The 22,663-nt window shown below is 38.8% G+C and overlaps 1 protein-coding gene across 2 annotated transcripts; it reads right to left on the reverse strand.

Annotated features, from left to right (window-relative positions):
* Window positions 1-18,119: 18,119 nt before the first annotated feature.
* On the reverse strand, window positions 18,120-20,669 carry LOC306908176 (green-sensitive opsin-1). Of its 2 annotated transcripts, XM_079480821.1 has the most exons (6): window positions 20,540-20,661; window positions 20,236-20,445; window positions 19,963-20,131; window positions 19,623-19,788; window positions 18,808-19,047; window positions 18,170-18,732 (listed from the first exon to the last, which is right to left on the reverse strand). In XM_079480821.1, the coding sequence occupies exons 2-6, from the start codon at window positions 20,345-20,347 to the stop codon at window positions 18,622-18,624; spliced, it is 798 nt and encodes a 265-aa protein (XP_079336947.1). In that variant the 5' UTR covers window positions 20,348-20,445; window positions 20,540-20,661; the 3' UTR covers window positions 18,170-18,621. The 2 variants fall into 2 exon arrangements, with proteins under 2 accessions (XP_079336946.1, XP_079336947.1); XM_079480820.1 differs by having other exon boundaries at window positions 18,120-18,732; window positions 20,236-20,669.
* Window positions 20,670-22,663: the final 1,994 nt, after the last annotated feature.

Here is a 22,663-nt window from a genome sequence, read left to right on the forward strand (position 1 = left end):
CATGTCTTTCAAAACCGGTATATGACTCTTTCTTCTGTGGAACACAAAAGAAGATATTTTGACAAATGTCTGAGTGGTTTTGTGTCCATACAATGGACGTCAAGGGGAGTCAATATTGTTTGGTTACCAACATTCTTTAAAATGTTTTGTGTTCTGCAGAAATCATACAGGTTTGGAGTGACATGAGGGTAAATGACTTTAAGTGTCTATACATTTCTAGCATCATACGTAGTCATGCATTTCTAGTTTCTGTACAAACTGAAGTTTAGTTTTAAAGATCTGTATGCTCTTTTTACATCCACCAACCGATACAACAATGATGTGATCCTGATAAGGTGTTTCTTTCCCATCCCCTCTCACGCAGGAAGCTGAAGCTTTCTTCTTTAGGTTATGAGGTTCTTAGGCGCACCAACATGAAAAGAGGCTCCGAGGGACTCAAAGCTGGAGTATCTGAGACGGGTTTTAGCTTCAGGGGGGGATGAGTCTTAGAGAGCCCTCCACCACGGCTTTCATGTTACGCCCAACACAACACATAACCCTCTGTTTCAAAGCAGCAGGGAGCGAATCCACAATCACCTGGGCTATAAATGTACTTCACTGGCACAAAAACCTGACCCCCCATTTCAGGTAATTTTGCCTGTGTTTGTTAAAAAACAGAGGGCTTTTCTTTTAAAAACCAAGATAAGAAGACGCTTTAAAAGCCAGCTGAAAGTGTGCAAGAATAACAATGAAACGTGTGCGTTTGTGCACTGTTGTGTGTGTGTTACATGCACTTGAGCCCTTCGACCCTGGTTTCTGTGGCAACCGCATCAGTGGGATTGCCGAAGAGCTCGGTTCACTCCTGGGTGTCTTGACTCTCGGCAGTATCGTATCTGCTCTGAATTCATCACATATGTCTATACCTGCATCATTTCAACCGCAAGCTCTGTACACGGCAGGCACACACACGCTTCTGTTTTTTTCTCCCACTGGGAATTTATCTTCTCATCATCTTTCTGTGATGTGACTTTTAGGTGTGACCTCAGCAGATGGGCTCTGCTTGTAACGCACGGCGTCAAACGGCCGAGATTCGGAGGCACGCTGAGAAGGCAGCGGTGATAAGCGGCGCCGTTTCATCTTCATTCATCTCACGGGGAATGAGAAAGATGAGAAGCGAGGCGTGCTTGACGTGTACTTAAAGATCAGAATGGCGCCGTTGGTTACTATCACAGACCTTTGACCCAGTGTTGATTTCGATGACATCATTATGACATCATCAGTGTAACAGAGTCTTGTTGGCTCTTTTTGTATTTTAAAGCCGGAATGTTTATAGGAACATTGCATTTTTTTAAAAGTTGTGGTTTCTTTATGAAGTGTAACTTTTCTTTTTACCATCGACGGTACTCACAGTAAATCTAAAAAGTACTTTCACACATCTATACATTTCGGTGTTATTACCTGTATGCTGAAATGACAAGGTACTGGCACATACTGAGCTAAAAACAGCAGTTTAACAAAACAGAGCCATCCAAAACTTTAGAAGTGTGCGTTTAATCGTTTTTGTCTTTTATGATTAGTACTGTCCTCACAAACCAAGTTCCAGACACAGTCACCCATCATATCTTCATCCCACCTTCCCTGTGCTACAGACATTTCTAGAATTGACAATTGGAAAAAAACATGTGAACATTTGTAAAGTTTTTGTTTATTTGCAATATAACGATATATCATACTTAATGATATGCTCAAAATATACTTGAGCTCAATATACACTAAAACACTGATGCTATACATGAAAATAGATATAACCAGAATAATAAGCATCACAGAATTTTATAAGAACTATAAAACGTTCGGGCAAAACAACAAATGTTATTAGAATGAGTCATTTTTTGTTTCTTAACGCCTTCAATGTTACATTTATATATTTAACAGACGCTTTTATGCAAATGCCAGAGAGTTTTACATTTTATCAATGTCATAGATTGCTCATGTAAAACAACACAAGTGCCATTCAGTGTCTCAGCATTGTGATTTTGTTTGGTTTTAATGTGTTTTTTTTTTGTCTTTAACGGCAGGTGTAATGTGTCCCGACCCGCTCACACGTTTTATTGCTTGTTTGGGTAAATCCTTCCCAGCTGAAGCTTAAGCGAGTCGCCTGTGTCTCATTCCTCCCCAAGCAGGAATTGCTTCTAATATAATTAAGGAATATGTTGTTTTGTACCTTCTGTTTAATTTGCATGTGTGGTGACAGGAAGAGAGAGATTTTGTTCACATTGGAAAAGTTATTTCCATACCAAAGAGCTCTTGTGTTTGAGAACATAATGAAACATCATAGGAGGACCACATGAATGCAGCAGCCAGGTTGTAAATGAATTAAATTATCTAGAACCCTGTAGGCAAACTGGAGAGAATGAGCCCCATGTCACACAGCTGTATATTTCCATATCCTCTCCAATTAAGATGCCCGACCCCCCAAAAAATTGTTAGCCAAACACGCTAAATGAGATTCGTAGCCTGAATACATTTACAGTGTTGCCACGTTGATTTCTCATTACGTCGCCGGTCCGGTGGACTTCTTTTCTTTTAGAATTACGATTTATATGATCAAGTAAATGTCTTTGTGCACAGGATATAGTGCTACCAACTGAATTTCAGTAAGATCCGATTGGCTGTCAAAAGTATTCACAGGAAGTTTTATATATTTGAAATCCATTCATTGCATTTTCAGCTCGTGCCTCGTGTGAAGGTCAGAAAACTTCGGCATCAAGGCCTATTTAAACTTTCTGCGAAGAAGAGCGGTCTAAACTGCTGATGGATTTCAGATGAGTTGTTAGGTCCCGTCTTTCAACTTCAGTCATTGAAACCACAAACGACTGGCTGCCTGAGGCTATGAATGACTTATCGGCGGCTGGCCTGGTTGAGTTTTTTCCTGTCAGGAAGAGTTTTTTTATCTTTTGTCCCATCGGCCGCTTTCTCTGTCTGAGGTTCAGAGGTTCGCTCGACACCGCTGCGTCTGCAGTTACGACTGCGAGAACCCCTGTGCTTACCAACTTGAATTATCGAATAAACCCACCGAAGGACTTTTTTAGGACACTTTAGTGTAGACGTGTAAAAATCTGGTGTCAGTGCTCAATAATTGAAATAATAACATGTATTGAACTCCTGCTTCATCTTAATGTTCTAAAATTTCAGATTTGTTATATTTATAAGGAAAGGTTTCAGAAGACAGACACATCATTCAAGTATAGAAAAGATACCACGGTGTGGATTTGAATGTATTAAAGGAAATACCAGTGTGTGTAAAGTAGTCAATCTGAGTAGTACTGTACTGTAATGCTGGGTTGGTTTAACGCATAGGTAAAATATAAAAACTGTTGGTTTAATTTAACCCCAAAATGTCCACATTTGACCGGACATGGGTTGGAATAACAATGCAGCATCTTATCTTTCAATAACTTGCTAACAGTAAAAATGAAATCATGTTTAAATCGAGTCTAACCATTGAGAGGTTCAAGGTGATTTACCGAAGTGAACATTCACAGATAAGGCATTTGAATTCATTACAATTTAGATCAACGAAATACCCATCTCACACAAAAATCATGTCGGAGTGACGCTGTTTTAAGCACAGCCTAAATTTATCGTTTAATCTCATCAAGCATCTGATTTCAGGGCCCTTGGAGAACATCTTCTTATCGTAGAAGTTTTTTCCAGCACTACAATTCATCAAGTCTTAACCCTTTTTTCTGTGTATTTAAACGACTTTGTTTTTATGATAATTCGTGAAACATTCTTATTTCAATCAGCTCTGAATGTGACAAACTGTCAAATCTTCAACCTGCGTTTCTGCTGAGATCGGCATTCAATTATTTGAGGCTTTATTATGTTTTCAATTATGTTTTAGGCAAAAGTGATTAAAAGATAAGTGCAAAAACGCTGATGTTCCCCTCCAGTAGAGTGGAGAGCAACGCTCTGCCTGAGGTGAAGACTTTGAATAAACAACAAAGGCTTGTATCCACCGAGCCAAATTACATTAATTTAAAAGGAAATCATTCTTTATAACACACATTTGTCCGTGGACCATGTTCAATGACTGAAGTATAGTAGAACTTTCACTACAGTTTACTATAGTCTACAATACACTATTTTTTTTAAGTGGGAGTGCACATAATTCACATGAAACCCTTACATGCTGGTAAGTAATAAATATACACTTTATTGTGTATTTTGCAAATAAAACAGAATATGGGGACCTTGTTCGGTATGTGTTTGGGAGGCCTACTCTGAAGTTTGGAAAGTACTGTGGAGTGCCCTTTTTATTTGTTTTATTCATTTTACATTCTCAAATATGCCTGGTTGTTTCAACCCATTGTTGGGTAAACTAACCTAAACAATTTCTGCAATTGACGAGACTTCACTCTTAAAAATAAAGGTTGAGCAGGGCTAGTCAGCCTGCGGGCCACATTCGGCCCGCCAATCATCTTTATCTGGCCCGCCTTAACATTTCAAATAGTGGAGAGACTTTAAGAACGGTGTGTTTTTAGAAATGCACATCCTGAGAAGTCACATCCAAAACGCTGCTACGTTCAATATAAAAGTAATTCCTGCGGCCCATAATGATATATTGACGTCTTGGTCTGTCCAAGCTATCCACAGCTATGGCAGCAATAAGTTGCGTTCTAAAACGCGGCTTGTGCCCTTGAACGTAACTGCAGGAAGGAAGATAAGAGATCTCAAAGATAAGGGCAAAACTTTGATTTTAATACCGCATTTATTATGTATGATTTAAACAGCAAAAATGGTTCTTCCATTGCATGGCTGCGAAGAACCTTCTTAGTGGATTGAAACAACACAGCGTAGGTTAATTTAAACCAGCATTTGGTTTTGTTTGAATAGGTTGAAACAAGCTAACATTTTGCATCTTTCACTTTTAGTCACTTTCACTTTTTAGACCATGTTATTCACCCGACAAAACTCATAGAAAGGTACTCGCACACTTTAGGGTAATATAATGATGGGTTGTTTAAACTCATTGTTGGGTCAACATTTCTGGATTAATGTTACCCAGCGGGTTTGTCCCTTTTTTTGACCCAACGCTAGGTTAAAAATAACCCAGCACACTTGAGGTTAGATGTTTTGTCCCGCAGTGCCACACTCAGGCTCCAAAACCTCACGTGATTGGTTAATTGGCCTCGACTGAATTCCACAGCAATACCTGAACAGCAATACTTTGAGCGTGAAGCCATTTACTTTGTTCCTCTATGTTTCTGTGGTCTCCGGACGCACTTTAATTGAAATTGTCCCCCATTGTTCACGCCGACAGTTTTGATTTACAGAGATAAGCGACTTTGCGGTGACCTTGCTTGGTTGGGACATGGGTCACGGGCTGAGGTGCTTTTGCACGCATCCTCAATCAACTCTGGCTGGCCAGGATTAAACCGCACCATTGGCCCACAAAGATTAGTCCTTTATTTGCTCTGTCTTCTCTTTCTTCTCAGTGGGCAGCGTTCTGAGGAGGGGGGAAGGAAACGTGTAAACAGTGCTTTAGTCAGCAGCCTGGCAGCCCCTTTAGTTCCAAATGACCAATGATATTGATTACATAACACTACGTGGTCCACCTCACTGACCCTGTATTGTACGCTGTTATCAAACCAGGAGCTCAAAGCAAATTCATTTACTGTTTACTGTCCCTGAGAGGCTTAAGTTCACCTGTGAAAGATGCAGGCTGTGCGAGGTGGGTTTGAATAACTTTTCAATTCTATCAACAAAAACTTTTACCCCACAGTAGTGAATAAATTATATTTATGAAATCCCAGGAAATGGCTAGTAAAAGATTTAATATTTGTATATTTTATGTGGTTTTCACAGACAGTAAAATCCATACCGGTTTGAGACAACCTAAAAATTATTTTCCTTTTCGGGTGAGCTGTCTCTTAAAGTTGTTACTGAACCACTCGACTCTCAAATGTATTTGTTCACTCTTTCATCACGGCAGTAAGTCGTGTCAGTGACGTGTGAAGTGAGTTTATTTCACATTAGGGCTGTTTAGTCATGACCTTGCTTACTGTAATTGATAATAATTGCCCGTCAGACATCTTCTTCTAGACACATACTTGGCCAAATCTTTTCACTTCTGCATAACATGATGAATTATTTAAAAGTCATATATTTCTCATGCCCGCTCAAAATTAATTTGATTGTATAGAATAAAACTGTCAAGCTTCTATTGGCCTATTGCACTGGCTATAAATTCATTACGAATATAATTAACAGTGTGGGGTATGAAGATGCTTTTTGTTAAATCTGTAGCGCTGACAAACATTGGCTATGTTGTAAAGTGAGTCATTTACATAAGGTAACAATGAACCACAACTAGTTTTAATCAGAAACATTTAGTTTCTAAACCACACCAAAATAATGTGATCTGAACGGAACGGAACGGAACGACACCACAAACTAAACTAAACTAAACTAAACTAAACTAAACTAAACTAAACTAAACTAAACTAAACTAAACTAAACTAAACTAAACTAAACTAAACTAAACTAAACTAAACTAAACTAAACTAAACTAAACTAAACTAAACTAAACTAAACTAAACTAAACTAAACTAAACTAAACTAAACTAAACCAAACCAAACCAAACCAAACCAAACCAAACCAAACCAAACCAAACCAAACCAAACCAAACCAAACCAAACCAAACCACAAAACCAGTCAAAGTTGCACCCTCAGATTCCAGAATTTTAAATAGTTGTATCTCTGCCAAATATTGTCCAAACAATTGACCCATAAGGACCTGAACAGACGAAACGCATATTTTGCTATTATGCGCGCCTCTTTTAAAGTGTTTGCAGTTGGCATGGAGTGTTTTTCGTGCTACGCCGGGTGCATCGCATTTCTGCCGCCTGCTGTGCCTCGCGTTTTTGGCAGAGCGTTCTGAGCACCTGAAGTTGAGAAAAGCGCTAGCTCCTTTTTTCCCATTGTCCAGTCGAATGAAAGGAGAGGCGGGCCTTCCGATGTGGTGACGGAACTGTACAATTGCTCGAAACGTCCAAAGACTGCAATGATGAAGGAGAAACTTGTGTTGGCTGATGCGGGTTAACCGTGCAAGGTCAGAGCAAGCCCCCTCTGCTTGTACCTTTTAAAGTGAACTAATCAGATAATATGGCAGTTAGAGCGCTCCCGCTATAATCCTTGACTGACAGGAGAGCTGTTTAGGTGGTTATATAGCAACATAAAAAAGAACTACTGCGCACTGCTCTTTTCAAAGAGTCAAACAAAAGAGTAGCACTTGCGTTTTCGAACAGAAAAGGCGCGTTCTGTGTGATCGCTCGATAAGACTTGTTTTGTGGTACATGATCAAAAAGAAGGGAAGGAAAGGGAAGTCACAGATTTATAATAAGGAAGAATTTGGCCAAATTTTCTTAAAAAACTTCCACCTTAATCCCCTCTGCACCCTTGCCGGCCCCTCCACAGCGTTCATTCCTGATGTCTAAGTCTTTCACCTGTCAATGTAGATAGCAGCAGATCGCGCCGTAGATTTTCTCCCAAATACTTAATCCAGAGTATGAAGGACTACTGTTGGTGAATTGTATATAGTGAATTCCCATTTGAAGCTGAATGTTTGTATTTTTCTTATAATGAGCTACATGTATTCGTTATATTGTTTGGGTGCTCAACAGTCAATTATATGCAGGAGTAAGTGGGCTGTCGATATCCTCAGGGTGATATGGAAAGCTGACTCACATCATACAGGCTAAGCCTTATCCTGGGGTTTTAAAGAATTTCATTGTCGCTGCATTCCGTTTAATTTTATAGGCCTTTGGATTGTAATCAATAACTAATCAATGAGAAAAAAAATGTATTGTTTCACATCACGGCTGGTCACCCAACGTTGAAATGAGGAACGGTCGGCTGAAGATTTTCTCGGCACTCTCAAAGATCTATAAAAGCGGAAGATATATTTCATGTTTGTTCTGGCATTGTGTAAGAAGAATGACTCTACTCGCACTTCTTAAATGGACGCCTATTTTGATTTACACGGCTAGAACAGGAAGCTTTAGAAAGATGGATGATGTTGACAAGTGACAAATGGTGGGTGATTTGTGCTCGAGGGTCTCTGAATTTTATCTCGAAGAGGAAAAATGAGAAAGATGAATGTCTCTTGAGATATGAATCTGAATGAATCCGCACATTCGCTTTAAAAACAAAGACAAATTCATGAGGACTATGGTCAATATGTGGTACACACTATTGGACAAAGGTCAGGGTTTTGGAGGGGTTTTATCAATGATCATTAGCATAAGACAGACGGTCATACAAATTCCATTGGTTATGTGTACCGCATACTAAACATTCAGGCCTAGAAATTCCTTTGGTTGTTTCTGAAATATAATTTTTTTGGCCAAAGATTTCATTCGGTTCCATTCGATTTGGTTGGTTTTGTATATTTTTCCCAACACCTAGAAATAAGGGTTGCTTCACAATGCCATAGAAGAACCCTTTTGGGCTGTATGGTTCTATAAAAATCCTTTAACGCCCAAAGACTCTTTATGTATCACAAAAGGTTCTTTGGACTGTAAAAGCGTAAGAAAGAAATGGTTCTTATGAGAATCGTCTTTGGGAAACCAAATATTGCTCTTCTGTGGCATCACTTTGAAAAGCCAACTAAGTATTGCAGGTAACCCTTACAGAAAAGGAAATCCCAGAATGCATTGAGGCAAACTAGGAGCCTAGATTTATTTATTTAGTATATTTTGATAGTAAATCTGTCAAAGTTATTCATAATGCACTGCCATTGTATCACATATGCATTAATGATCTTCTCTTGTGTTGTCAATGATTTTTAAAACAACATGAGGTTGAATAAAACAATGAGAGAATTTTCATTTCCGGTTGCACTATTATTGTTATTGCTCCCGGCTAAACCATCTCTGACCCACCCAAAAAACATGACCAAGATCAAGAAACTGCAAATGTGCTAAAACCCACTTATAATTATTGAGTGGTTTGATACGCGTCGCTCGATCTGTCATTCTCCGTGACACCGTCTGCCCTGCCTCAGCCTGACCTTTTGAAAAACCAGCTGTTCCTTTTTTACAAAATGTGACCGGAGGGGCGTTTCTTCCAGACACCGATTGATTAGACGAGCATTAATCAAACAGAGGGATTATCCCTTTCCATTTCTATAGTAAACCAATTATAGCTCTCATCGCAGAGGAAGGTTAACTGGCTGGACGGGCAATCCGTTTAAATGGCTGACGCTCGAGATGGAGGCGATGTGCGAGATGGAGGAGACTAGCACAGAGCCACACGACTGAACATTAAAGTTAATTGAGGAAATGGCCTTAAAAGGGGTACAAAACTCACAGATGCATGGCAACCACCACACTTGGCCCGAAAACGGTCCTGATGATGTTGCGTTTGACTGGGGGAGGATAGATTGACGCCTCTTGGTCTTTAATGAATTTCACGGGTTTAATGATGATAGCCACTTCTTAAAACGTAATGACGCTTTGCATCTCGGCAGAACTAAACTGACCTTGTTTAGGGCAACACTGAGCCATTACACCAGACGCCATAAAATTTAAACTGGTTCAATAAACTATAAATCCTTAATTTGGGGGGAGAGGTCTATTGCTGCCTAATTATCTTTTTATTTAGTCCCAATGCTCGATTATTTCCTGCTCATTGTCAGATCCGAGTAATGGGCAGAATGATATTTAATTGCATTGCCATTAGGACGCTCTGTTATTTCACGGAGGTTTGAACTGGATTTCTAATATACTTCCAGGCACTTCCTTTATGGCGTCTGTCATTTAGACCGTCCTGGGAAAGCAAACCGCTGCTTTTAGGTATCTTCGTTGTGGAATGCATCTTCGTAACGTTTTTAAGGAGCGGAAAGTATACTTTTTCAAAAAGCTATTATCTCTTGCATGATTGATCGTATTCTAGTCATCTATTCCTCAGACCAAAACAACATGAATTATTAACATGAATATTCATACTTTACACGTATCCGTATCTTTTTGTAAACAGCGGGAAGGCACGGGCCAGCTGGAAAGTAAACAGTCAGGGACGGCTATTTTTTTCGCTTTGCTCGGTTGGATATCTTAAAACAATTTTGTGGCCTCACATATTGTTATTCACACATCTAGAACAGCGTTGCTGCTTTTAAATGCTCCGCTGGTCCGCGTCCCCGCAGATGAGGCCGTCCGAACGAACCAAATTTGAAAAGGTCACCATGCCGATTATTAATGGCATGTCAAATACCAGAGATCTGTATTAGCATTTTAACAATGTTGTCCCGGATATCTAAACGTCTGCTGGCTAAATAAGATCTCAAGTCTGATATAAAGATGTGCTTTTAGAAATGCAAACATGCACACGTATCTGGTTCCTTAAAGGATTGGTTTCCTGCTGTGAAATCTCAAATGGTCTCACATCCTAAACACACATGTGAGATATACATATGAGATCTGTCATGTTTTGTGGTTATGGGGTGGTCCTGTGGTTTGATTGACAAGCTTGCCCCCCAATGTTGACCTTAAAAACCGGGCACAGGTGGTGTTTCTAATGCTTCTCCGTTTGGCTCGAAATCACTGTCTGATGTCCTTCATGGGTTTTTATAAATTTATAATGCCGTCTCTCTGTTTGAAGCAAATCCATTCAAATGCGTTTTAAATGAGACTGTGTTTGTAGAGAATAACACAGTGTTTCATGTTTCTTTGTTAAGATGTATAAAAATAGCAATGGAACAATATTATTAACAATTACACAGCCGCAGAAAAAACGAAGAGACCATTTCAAAATTATATTCTGTTTGTCTGAATTTACCATTTATGGGTATGTGTTTATGGTTTGAGTTCTCAATGCATTTTTCATTGTTTAGTAAAGACATGATTCAATTACTCAACATTCAGCCCGTCCCCCGGGGCCACAGGGCTTTGGGATTTGGACTGAAAGAAAGTGATGAAATATTCATTGCATTAGTAGGAATACATAAATGTTTTCTAATTACAAGCAAACGCTAGATAATCCCAGCCGGATCTCTAGGGAATTCAAAACTATTTTACAAGCCGGCTAATTCATGCGAATTCATACAATTATTAACAAAAACTCAATACGGAAGCCCCTCCTCTGAACCTAACCATCAGTGACGTGAAGGCAGATCATACTCAAACCACAATACATTATCTTCATAACAGTGATTTTCAATCAATTAAAATTCCAAAAAAGCTTCAGCCAGGAGTCCCTGATGTTTCTTTGAACCGCTTGCCAGTTGGATTCCAGTGACCTTTTTGTCGGTGCTTGATGCCGGACTGAACAGCCCATCATTAAAGCGAACAAATGCCCACAATCCACTGGTGCATTTCAGAAAGACGTGAAAGGTCACCAACTGGAAAGGAAATATGTTATAAGTTTCCTCCAAGATGCATCTTTTAGCATAAACAAAGTATTTTTGGATATAAACAAGCATAATGGGAAACAAAAGATTTTGGGCTTCCATGATTCTTCTGCTATTATTCCCTATGGCTCTTCTTACATCCAGATGGCCACTTCATTAGTCTACTGGATGTGTAAACAGGCATGACAGGCCTACGGTTAATTGATATGAATGTGGGTTTCTCACTGGTGAGGCTTCAAGGGCAACCGCACAGAAATCATGAATGCAAATAAATGATGTTTCACAGTGCTAATTCCTGCAAGATTAAGCTTGTTGACTTTCTTGGAATGCATTGTCACATGAAGGAATACTTGAAATGATGTCGTTTACCTATCTTCAAGTTGTCGCAAACCCGTATGACTTATTTCTGCATACAAAGGGGGATTCTTTGAAGAATACGTGGCAACACATTTCCTTATGATGACAGGGATTTAGGGCTAGGGCTGTTAAAGTCCAAAATGACATAAAATAAAATGTCACTCTACTTAAAGTCAGTTTTTTTGAGGCCATGTGACACTTTTGTGTTAGCAGTCAACCAAAGGGAAGTGATTATTCAGATTTATGCAATATTATATGTATGAATGCTTTGATCATGAATCAATCTGATTTTGTTCTGAAGTTCAAATGTCTGTCAGATACTCATTCGTAGACTATAGACATTTTGCACAAATCTTATGAACTAATGAGATTTTACTTTCTAGTGTTTTTCATCATTTTCTGCAGCTCAAAACTGTCACATGCCATTCATTGCATCTGAATGTGAAAGAGCAACTAGTGCAATCGTTCAATTTCCCCGTCTGTGTTCCATGAAGAAAAGTCGTCGAAATGACACGAGGCTGAATAAATAAAGACACAATTTCCATTCTGGGGTAAACTGCTCCTTTAAAGAGGAAAATGTGACTGGTTACATGGCATCTTCAGACAAGTGTTTGTTTTTGTGACTCCTTAAAAATGCATTTAAAATGATCTCGCCTCCTGCCAATTATTTTTAGAAAAAAGCGCTGTTCAGAAGAACTTTAGACAAGAAAAGGATGTTGGGGAAATAAGACACAGAGCTAATTGGAGCAAAGACACACTTTGAAACTGACAAGTGCTTGAATAAGTTTTTATGCTTGCAGTGTGAGATCGTCTTTTGATTGGTATTCCTGGAGACGCTCAGAAACACGAATGTCTAATGCTCTCCATTCTGCACTTCTGAAGAGCGATTGATACAAATAGAAAGCAATTCTTTTAAGCCATGAGCGGAGCCGATCTGAGTGAGAGGTCTTTAGGTAAATGAAGGACCGGTTTCTCTGACTTTCTTGATAGAAAAGGCAAGTACCGTGTTGAACTCGACCTTGACACATCTTTGGCAAAAATATATATTTGATCTGTTTCAAGAATGAATGAAATGACCTGAACCCTTTAAATTCACAGAGAGATCTTTTCTTCTTCTGGATTTGTTTTATGGAGTATGTAATGAAAGGTCAGTGCGTGCCACTAGTAGACGTGTCAGGCTAATTTAGGCTAATTGTATGAATTCGTAAGATCTCGTTTGTCGTCAGTGACGCTAAGTTAAGGGCGTGTTTAGGGGTGGGGCTTCAGTATTGCTTTTTGTAATGGAACGTTTTTGTGCCATTAACAACGTACGACATCATACGAATAAGCCACCTCGTCAAATAATTACGAATTTCTGTGAGATCAGGTTGGGTATTTATAAAAGCATTTATTAAATCAGGCATTATGGAGGTCAGTCTTAATTCTAAAGGTCACTTGTTTATATTTCATTTCAACAAGGTCATGCGGGCTTTGGTGAGCTGTTTAAGTAATTGTACTTATATTTTCTACACTCTGACAGGTCAATTCCATTATCAGAATTGTAAAGGAATAAATTTGGTTTATTAGATCATTTTCCTCATTTTAAAAACAACACTTACTGGCGAAAATGGATGGAGCTGAAAGTCACTTTAAACCCATTCTCAATTCATTCTTATCCATATATGGCTTGTAGATTTGTCAATATTTGAGTACCAGCACATTCTTGTATTTGATGGTGTTGGCGCAGAGTGATACAGGCAAGTAAATGGTTGCAATCTGTTGACAAAAACTAAATTGAAGAACAAAGATAGAAGATGCAAAAGTCCTAGTAGTGCTTAATGTTTAAATACAGCTCGGTTGCACACATTCTCCACGCATAGTATGCATTGTTCATACTACAGCTCACACGCTCAATATCCCCCATCCACTTCATTCCTTAATATATAATGAAATGAAAAGAAATAAAGGTGGATTTGGGGTAGTGGAGGGGTGCCAGAAAATTTGTCACAGGAATAAGGTTTATATTGCATTGTGACTGACAGGGATAGATGGACATGCTCTTCACAGATTTTCATTTAAAGCTCCATTAAATTCATTTAATATATATTTTACCTTAATTGTTCCAATTCATTGATTCACAACGGGGTACGCCTACTCCAGGGACTACTTGTGGTACTCTTGGGGGGGTGCCAAAAAAGGAAAATTATAAATTTGTATACATTTAAAGGTATTTTGTTACATGACATACGATTTACATATACGGTATAATATGCAAAAGTACTGTGCCATCAATCATTTGCATTGAAAATTCGTTTTGGGAATATATGAAAGATAATTGCTTTTCGTGTTGTCTTGACGTACCGTATTTATTGGTTCACACAAACAAATATTTATTTTCTCCTTCGGCAAATTAAAAGTGATTTTTGCACCATCCCATGCCTTCTCAGACAAAAGGCCGACAGGTAGAAAAAGAGAATCAATGTTTTTCCTCTGGTCATTGGTAACAGCTGTCTCCCTGTCCCCTGATTCCGGGAGGATGCCAAAGACATCAGATACATCAGAGGACCAACCCCCACCAGCGCAAGGCTCATCCGAAGCCCATCATCTACATGAATCCTATTATCAGAGACTATTGCTATAGACTGTCTCGCACACATGCAGGGGCGCTTATTCCAATATATATTTACAGCTCAGTGTCTTATCGGATGAAACATTTGAATTTCAAATCTCGCCTCGAGAACCAATGTTTACATTACCTCTGGAAGCCACCCCACCCCACTCTCATGAATGTGAATAGTGAGTTAGTTTGTCGCTACGATGAAACAAAGCTAACACGTCCCGCGATCATTTAAACACCCGATCGACAGTCTTTTAAAGGCGAAATACACTCCAACAAGACTTTTGCTCAGATTTTGCCCAGTCTGGCTTGTTGTAGAAAGTCTGTGCCAGTCTGTAGATTTGATCAGTCTATCTGAGACTTTCAGAAAGTCTGCAAGTGAATGATGTCTAGTTAAAAAAAATCAGTTCAAGTCGTGTAGTGTGTACCAGCTATTAGTTTATCTAAACATCCGACTATTGAAAATTCATAAAAGCCACAGGCCCACAACTTCAGAATGATTACACAGGGACAAGATACCAGAGATGAGAAATTAGCAGAAGCCAAATGCAATTAAAGTTTCTCTCGAGCATATCGTGCGTGTCTGTAGCTCGGGTGTATTACGGCAGGATACACCTATTCCTTTGGGCTTCACGAGAAACCCGCATGAATAAACATGAGGGTGTGTTTTTTGCCAAACGCTAAAGGCCATGATGGCTCCTCTCTTCTGTCTGACAGACCGCCTACATCTCATTAACCAAATCCTTTCTCCTCCCTGTGTCCACATAACTCTGTCATGATCCTCTTATATTCGGCGAGATGTTGAATGTTTCTGTCAATAAAAAGTAAAAGGCCAAACGATTGCAGAGACAATTTCAATTTTTGGAGAGTAAGCTCTCCAATGTATGTCTATTTCAGTCATGACAATAAAACAGCATTGAACGACAATATTGATACGATCAATTTGAAACTAAGATAACAGTAATAGATGATTGTTTTTACATTTACAATTTACATACAATACATTTATCATAACAATCGAGAAAAAAAACGTGTGTATGTAAACAGTGTCTACAATCCGATTTTAAAGTCTTTTTAAATAAATAGATGCAAATTGGAAAAGATGGAAACACAATCTCTTTGTTTGAAAAGCCATGATGATTTTCCATCGTCTCTATTTGTTTATCTCCACAATGTGATGTGTTTAGGCTAACATATGAATGCGTTAATGCAACTAGAACATATTAAAATCTCATACGAGCTTCAAGCTGTAAGAAAATTCAGTGGGTTGTAAGTGAACAATGAAATTTGCTCTCTCTCTCTCTATCTCATGCACACTCAAACACACACATTCAAAGCAGAAAAGCCCTATCGATCCGAAGACATCTGCAAGGGGAATGTGCTAAACCAAGACAAAGACAGAGCTAACACGAAAAACAAATACTGCAGTTACTTTCATTAAAGGTCCAGTATGTCATTTGTTTGTTGGAGCTATCGACCGAAACGCAATACGATATTCATAACTATGTCTTTCGGATGAATACACAAAATTATAAAGACGTTGGAGGCAATTCGCAACCTCACCGCTAGATGCCGTTTCATTTCATACGCTGGACTTTATATGCCAAGACTAATTGGACTGGAGTAAAATAAATAAAAATGATGTTTTGTCAACATCGGCTGAAATATGACTTAGAATAGCAAAAAGTTCAACGAGGGTCGAAGTTTGAACTACATCTTAATGCGAACAAACAACAGATTTCTCCATGGATGGCCAGAGCATCTAAATCTCAATACAAGCCACTGGGATCAAAGCAGAATCCACACGGTTTTGTTCAGTATCAATCCACTGTCTTATTTATCAGTCCATGGCTTGCAAATATAAAAGTGAACCAAACACGACTGGTCGCCTTTATGTTTTCTTCTGCTGTTTTATTGGCTTCTGCAGCTGCTATTTCATAACACTAGTTCGGTAGTTGTCGCTATTTTATCCGATTCCACGCTCGCACACTTACCGCACACTTACCGCACACTCCACGCATGCGCACGTACACAAACGAGCGCGTAATCGCGTCATTTTCACTCATCCTTCTCAAATTGACGATAAAACGATAGCACGGTTAACTTGATGTAAACTATCAATAAATGCAAAATGCCCAACATAAAATGAATTAGTCGAGTGGAAAATAAATTGGATTACAACCCAAAGATGCACCTTATTTAGCAGTGAAGCGTTTGAGGGAGGAACCACTATAGAGGGCCCAGAAGAGCTATTCAGCTACTTTTTAACAGCACACATCTGTAAACTTGATCAAACTCTAACTTACCACGTTTTATATATTTATTTGAATAATAATCTAACGTTAACATGTCACGAACTAATGTTTTAAAGAGGAATATTACACGGTTAATCAAATAAATTCGCTCGTACTTGTTCGAGCTGCCGATCTCCCGCCTGAAGACGTCATTTCCGGGAAGATGATGTCATTTAGAAACTGGCGTTAAAGGGATTTAAAAAAAGACTAATAGGACGTAAAGCTGAATTGAGTACACAGGGGAAAACGTACACATTAATAAACACAAACAATATTCTTAAGACAATTATTGAATAATAAAGGAAAAAGTACACATGGTATACATAGTGCATAGCACACGGCACGCCTCAAACCAATATTCACACCTGTTCACTTATTTGGGTAACTACTTACATCTTCAAAAACTATTAATACCAGTAGCCTACTGCATAACAAGAATGGCCGATTCCCAAATTGTGGCAGAAATAAAATGCAATAAAATCCTAACAAATTTAAGCGACCTCACTTTGGCTTTTGCATCTGCAGGGTGTAAAGTTAAAAGCACCGTCCACAGTGACGTCTCAATCCTTTGAGGCTCTTAGCTGACCTCTTTAGTGTTGATGTGTCACGCCAGACTAATCTCTGAAGTCTTTAAAGGAGCTCAACTAACTTCACAGATTTACCAGATTTACAACACCAGGTATCTTTAAACAATGGATTTTAATGTGTGGCTGAATATCTGATTAATATATGACACCTTGGTTATGGTGTTGAGGATTTATAAGGGGTTCGTGCGGCCTCTGCTTGAGATGTCTGATGAACACTCGACAGTCGAGTTTTCTGTAAGCTTGTTTTGATGCAATGAATTGATAATAGATGACTCTGCTGTGAGTGTCCTTAGATACCTCCAAGATTAAACGGCACACGGTGACGGTGACCAGAAATTAGGGTCAGGAAACTTAACATTAAACAATTAGATGAGCTCAAGTAGGCTAACAAAATACATTAATTCATTAAATCTAATGAATTGGTGATTTAATCCAGAGAGGTTTGGCTGTCAAATGTAGCTAAACGCAGTTTTCTGTTTGCAGGTGTCAAAATCTGTTAAGAATCCTTCGATTTTCCAGTTCTCTGTCTTTCTTTAGTTTACAAAACTTTAGTTTAGTATACACTATTTGCTTTCTGTATCTTACTAACAAAAAACTACAATAAAATGAGTGCTGTTATATGGCAAGGCTCTTGCTTTGCTTATAAGTATAATATTAATATTATTCTTCAGTGTGTAACAACTAGTCATGCAAATACATTCATACATTTTTTTTAATTTGGACCTATAGACCAGAATATCATAAATATTTGTAAGCTTGTCGAGCTGTAGTAAGCAAGCATCAAATAAGCATCTTTGCTCTAGCAACCATAGCATAGTAACAGGCATAAAATAGCCGTTTTAAGTGTCAGGCTGCATTTATAGTGGCAACCTAATATTTGTGGTTTTGAATTCATGGAACGTTGTTTATTGTGGGAACAATTCACGACACACGAGGCATTTTCATGAATGCGAGACTTTATTACTTCCAAATATTTTTTTTGGTTCTTTTTTTCACATGCTTTGTTAACATACAAAAATATATACAGCGCACAATGCCTTCAACAAACCAGCACGAATTTGCATCAGTTTATCCATAATGGATCAAAGAAAAAAACCAGAGGGGACATATTCAGCAACCTGGCTAGCATTTTGGCAGTAACCCCCACCCCCAAGAAGAGCTAGAGCCACCAAATAACTGTGTGTCCCATTACAATTCTGATGCTCACAGGGTACAGCAATGAATACAAATCTGTGATGAAACAGCTGCAAAACAAATATAATCCCAGGACACAACAATCTGCAAACTGTGCTCGTGTACTGAGCGAGAAGGTGGGAGTGCATGCAAGGTAAGGAGTTCCAAACGTTACAGAAATTCCTGGAGTTCCAGGTGCGAGTGGATAGGACTGGACACTGTTATGCCGGGGACACAGAAGACACTTCTGTCTTGCTGGTGGACACTGAAGACTCCTCATCTCCCATGGGGTTTTTACCGCAGAACAGAGTGGTTAGCATGCAGTTACGGAACTGTGAGGAGACACATGAGGGGGGTTAAAAGATGAAGATTTGACTGAGATGAGTGATTTTACAAAGTGAGCGTACCTGTTTATTTAGCAGCACATAGATAATGGGGTTATAGATGGAGGAACTCTTGGAGAAGAAGGCCGGAATAGCCATGAACTGGGCTGTGAAAGGTGCTCCTTTGTTGAAAAAGATCCAAGCTGCGACAGTTGCATAAGGGGTCCAGGCTATCAGGAAGCCGAATACCATCAGGATGACCATACGTGTCACTTCCCTCTCAGCCTTCTGTGTGGAGGCTGAATCTTGCTGCTGCGCTGCGGCCTGTCAAGTCATAAAGCTTATATTGATGTACAGGTGTGCGGTGAACTTAAAGGCATACACTCTTAAAATTAATCTCAAAGGTTCTACAAAGAACATTTAACATTCTGAAGAAGGTTCTTCAGATTATAGAAAGGTAAGAAAGAGATGGTTCCTTAAAGAACCTTTGACTGAATGGTTGTTTTTGGAACCAAACATTTTTATTCTACGGAATCGCTGTGAAGAACCTTTGAAGCACCTTTATTTTTAAGAATTTAGTGCACCCCAAAATGAAATGATGTCATCATTTACTCACCCTCATGTCATTTCAAACCCGTGTGACTTTCGTCTTCAAAAGAACACAAAAGAAGATTTTTGGAGAACCAAACAACATTGGACCCAACGGACTTCCATTCTCGGAATATCTTCTTTTGTGTCATAAACAGGTTTGGAATGTCGAGGGTGAATAAATGATGACAGAATTTTCATTTTTAAGGTTAGTTATTCCTTTCATTAGTTCTTTTAATACCAGGTTGGTATAAAATACAACAACCCATCGCCAAAAAATAAGGTGGCATAGTGCTTTCTAGATTGCTTACCGCCTTCACTGTGCATACAAGGCGTCCATATGTGAAAAAGATGACAGTGACGGGAATGATAAAGTGGCAAACGAACATGTAGATCACATAGGACTCATTGTTAAATTTAGGGCTCAGTGTGTAGTAGTCCGGCCCACATGAGCACTGCAGACCCTCAGGAATGTACCTGCGGAAACACACATACAGTCATATAAAAAAGTAGTTCTGTAGCGTAACATTTTTTCTGTCTTAAGCAAACTGAGAACAAAACATTCAAAATGAAATGAACCCAGCTCAGATCGCTACGCCACATTTTCTCTATAATACAAGAACAGAGTTACGAAAAGGTCACCATGCTTACCTAGACCAGCCGACAAGTGGTGGAGCAGCACAAGCCATGGCCATGAACCAGGTGAAACCTATCCCAGACATGGCGTGTCCTGCAGAGAATTTGAAGCTTCCCATGGGCTTACAGACCACGATGTATCGTTCAATGGCCAGCACCACCAGCGACCAGAGAGCTACCTCACCTGGTGGAGAATCAACTTGATCATTACATCAACATAATATAAAGTTTAAAATGAAGCCACTGTTATGTTAAAACTACAAGCAAACAATTTTCATCATGACTGACCTCCAAGCGTCGCCATAAAACCTTCAACGGCACATCCGATGGGTCCCAGAATGAAGTAGCCGTTGACTGCCGAAGTGATGGTGATGGTGAAGCCGAATAACACCATGATCATCCCTGCGACGGCCAGATTCACCAGGATGAAGTTCAACGGCTGCCGGAGCTTCTTGTGTTGTGCCGTTACCAAGAGGGTTAAGCCGTTGATGGGAAAACCTAAACAGATGAGCAGAAACATGTAGAACGCTAGTAATTTGAACGCCCACGGGTCCGCCAGGTAGTACTGCGTGTACAGGAATGGGTCCCGCACCAGCCCAGTGCGGTTACTCAAAGGAATGTAGTAGTTGTCCCCCTCGAAGCCATGAACAACATGCATGTTTTCAGGCATCTTGACGGTTTGAGTGGTTCTCTGCGCCTCTCCTGACTTTCTGTGACTTCTGAATAGTAAAGGTGGGTTTTATACCTTGAGTAAACAGACTTACAGAGATTAATGGGGAAGGAACGAAATGGGATCAGGATGGACACGCAGAAAGTGACAGAGCTAATCTCATGGCCTCATTAAAAGGTGTGAGACATGCCAAACAATCACCTCTTGAGTCTATCAAGAGATCTGCGGGATTATCACAGCATCTGAAAGAGACTTTATAATAATCTATAGGGAACATTTGACATTAGTTTCAAAGTTAGACATAATAATACAATTAATTTAAAACAATTAAAATGGATAAATATAAACACACCGTAGCATGGCCATGTAGTGTTGGCATCAATTAAATCTTTTGAAAAATGAAGCATTTATGTATTGTTCTTAATCGTACTCTGTTTTGTGAAGACCTAAATTCAGATTGAGTGGCCGACCCTTTTATCATCTTCCTACACAAATGTCATCGTCTGCCTTCAAAAACTGACAGTAATTGGCGAAAATGAGGCTGTGACTTGACAAGGATCCACCTTAAATTACAACGACAGCACTTAATTGTTGTTCCAAAATACCACATGATGGGCCATTTATGCCGCATTTCCAAACTGCTTTCAAAAAACGGGATAGGCTTATTGTGTACAAATCTGACACCGATATTAAATGCCTTCATAATGTCATCCAAATGTCAGATGAACTGTACTTATGGGTCAGGAAGATCAAGACGTGATGGATGAGAGACGTAAGGTCTTTTTTTGGGGCGGCCTCTTTTTCTATTCACGCTAATGGACTTTGACACCGTCCCTTCGCTGGCATGTTCCGTTCAAAGCCGATACAGAGCAAAAAATAAAGTGATATAGCTTTTCCTGACAGCTGAAAAGGTTGCCGATATCTGTCAAACATGTATATCGTTGAGTGTTTTGAAGCAAATATTAATGAGAAAAGATGAATAAATGCAGGTTAAAGTTGCTTTAATCCAACTTCCTCTCTGTCACAATGTGACACGTCCCTTTTGCCAGATTTCCTCAACCCAATCCTGTTGTCTAATTAGAATTAAGCAGACGTCACGTAGAATTTAATGTCTCCCTTCATCTGTACAGTAAATAAGATTTAGGCCGTAGTAAATGTCAAACCATTATAAATGCTTCTTCAGTTTCTGTCTTATTTGTCATCGCTGGTTTTGGTGTTTCGGGTTTGCAACAGATAGATTCAGTGTTTGTCAATTATTTTCTTTTTTTAAAACATTGCCACAATAAACCTTTTCCAGTACTTCTACATACAAAACATTAGTGTGCCAATGATTTTGTGTGCATGCAAATAAACAGTTAAATGATATCAAGTAGATTGTACATGAAAATGATTGAAAATGATATGAACATAACATTGATATATTTAATATTGACTTAGTAATGCCATATCAAAGACTAATGATAATCAAACATTAATGGTTGAAATCAAACTTTGATGCTTGTTATTTCAAAACAAGATACTTTTTTAGGGTCACATTTAATAGAAAATAGCCAAAATGCATAAAATGTACAAATAAAAAGGGGAGTAACAATCAATTATGTAATAACATTAGAGAATAATATTTATGACAATTGAATGTTTAAAATGATCTTCTAGCAATATATTTTATAATAAAATACAACTAAATAGTTGCTTATTGCATGTATAAAATGGTGGCATCAGACATTTATAAAAAGACATTAATGTTCAATAAACAGCTTTTGATTTATGTAAGATCTCATCGGATCAGACTGTAGGGTTATATGCATTAAGCATTCATATTTAAGAATGCTTAACGTTGCTCAAAATGTGCTACATTACCGACATATTAAGTGATCTAAAATCTTGGCGTCAGTTTTGCTGACGTTGTTGATGGCATGTAATGCTCCTGAAATGAAATATTTGACCATAACAATATTCTATTATTTGTTTCCACGCAGAGCTAACCACACATAAACTAACTGTACATTTATAATCATTGCATAAAAACTGTTTCTTCGTTTCACT

The sequence above is a fragment of the Barbatula barbatula genome (genome assembly GCF_947034865.1).
Source record: "Barbatula barbatula genome assembly, chromosome: 19".
NCBI lineage: Eukaryota > Metazoa > Chordata > Actinopteri > Cypriniformes > Nemacheilidae > Barbatula > Barbatula barbatula.

Coding starts and splice junctions, on each gene's coding strand:
- LOC306908176 (XM_079480820.1), bottom strand. CDS start 20,617: ATGCCTGAAAACATGCATGTTGTTCATGGCTTCGAGGGGGACAACTAC. Junction 20,132..20,235: donor TTTTATGGCGACGCTTGGAG/GTCAGTCATGAT, acceptor ATTCTCCACCAG/GTGAGGTAGCTCTCTGGTCG. Junction 19,048..19,622: donor TTGTATGCACAGTGAAGGCG/GTAAGCAATCTA, acceptor ATGACTTGACAG/GCCGCAGCGCAGCAGCAAGA.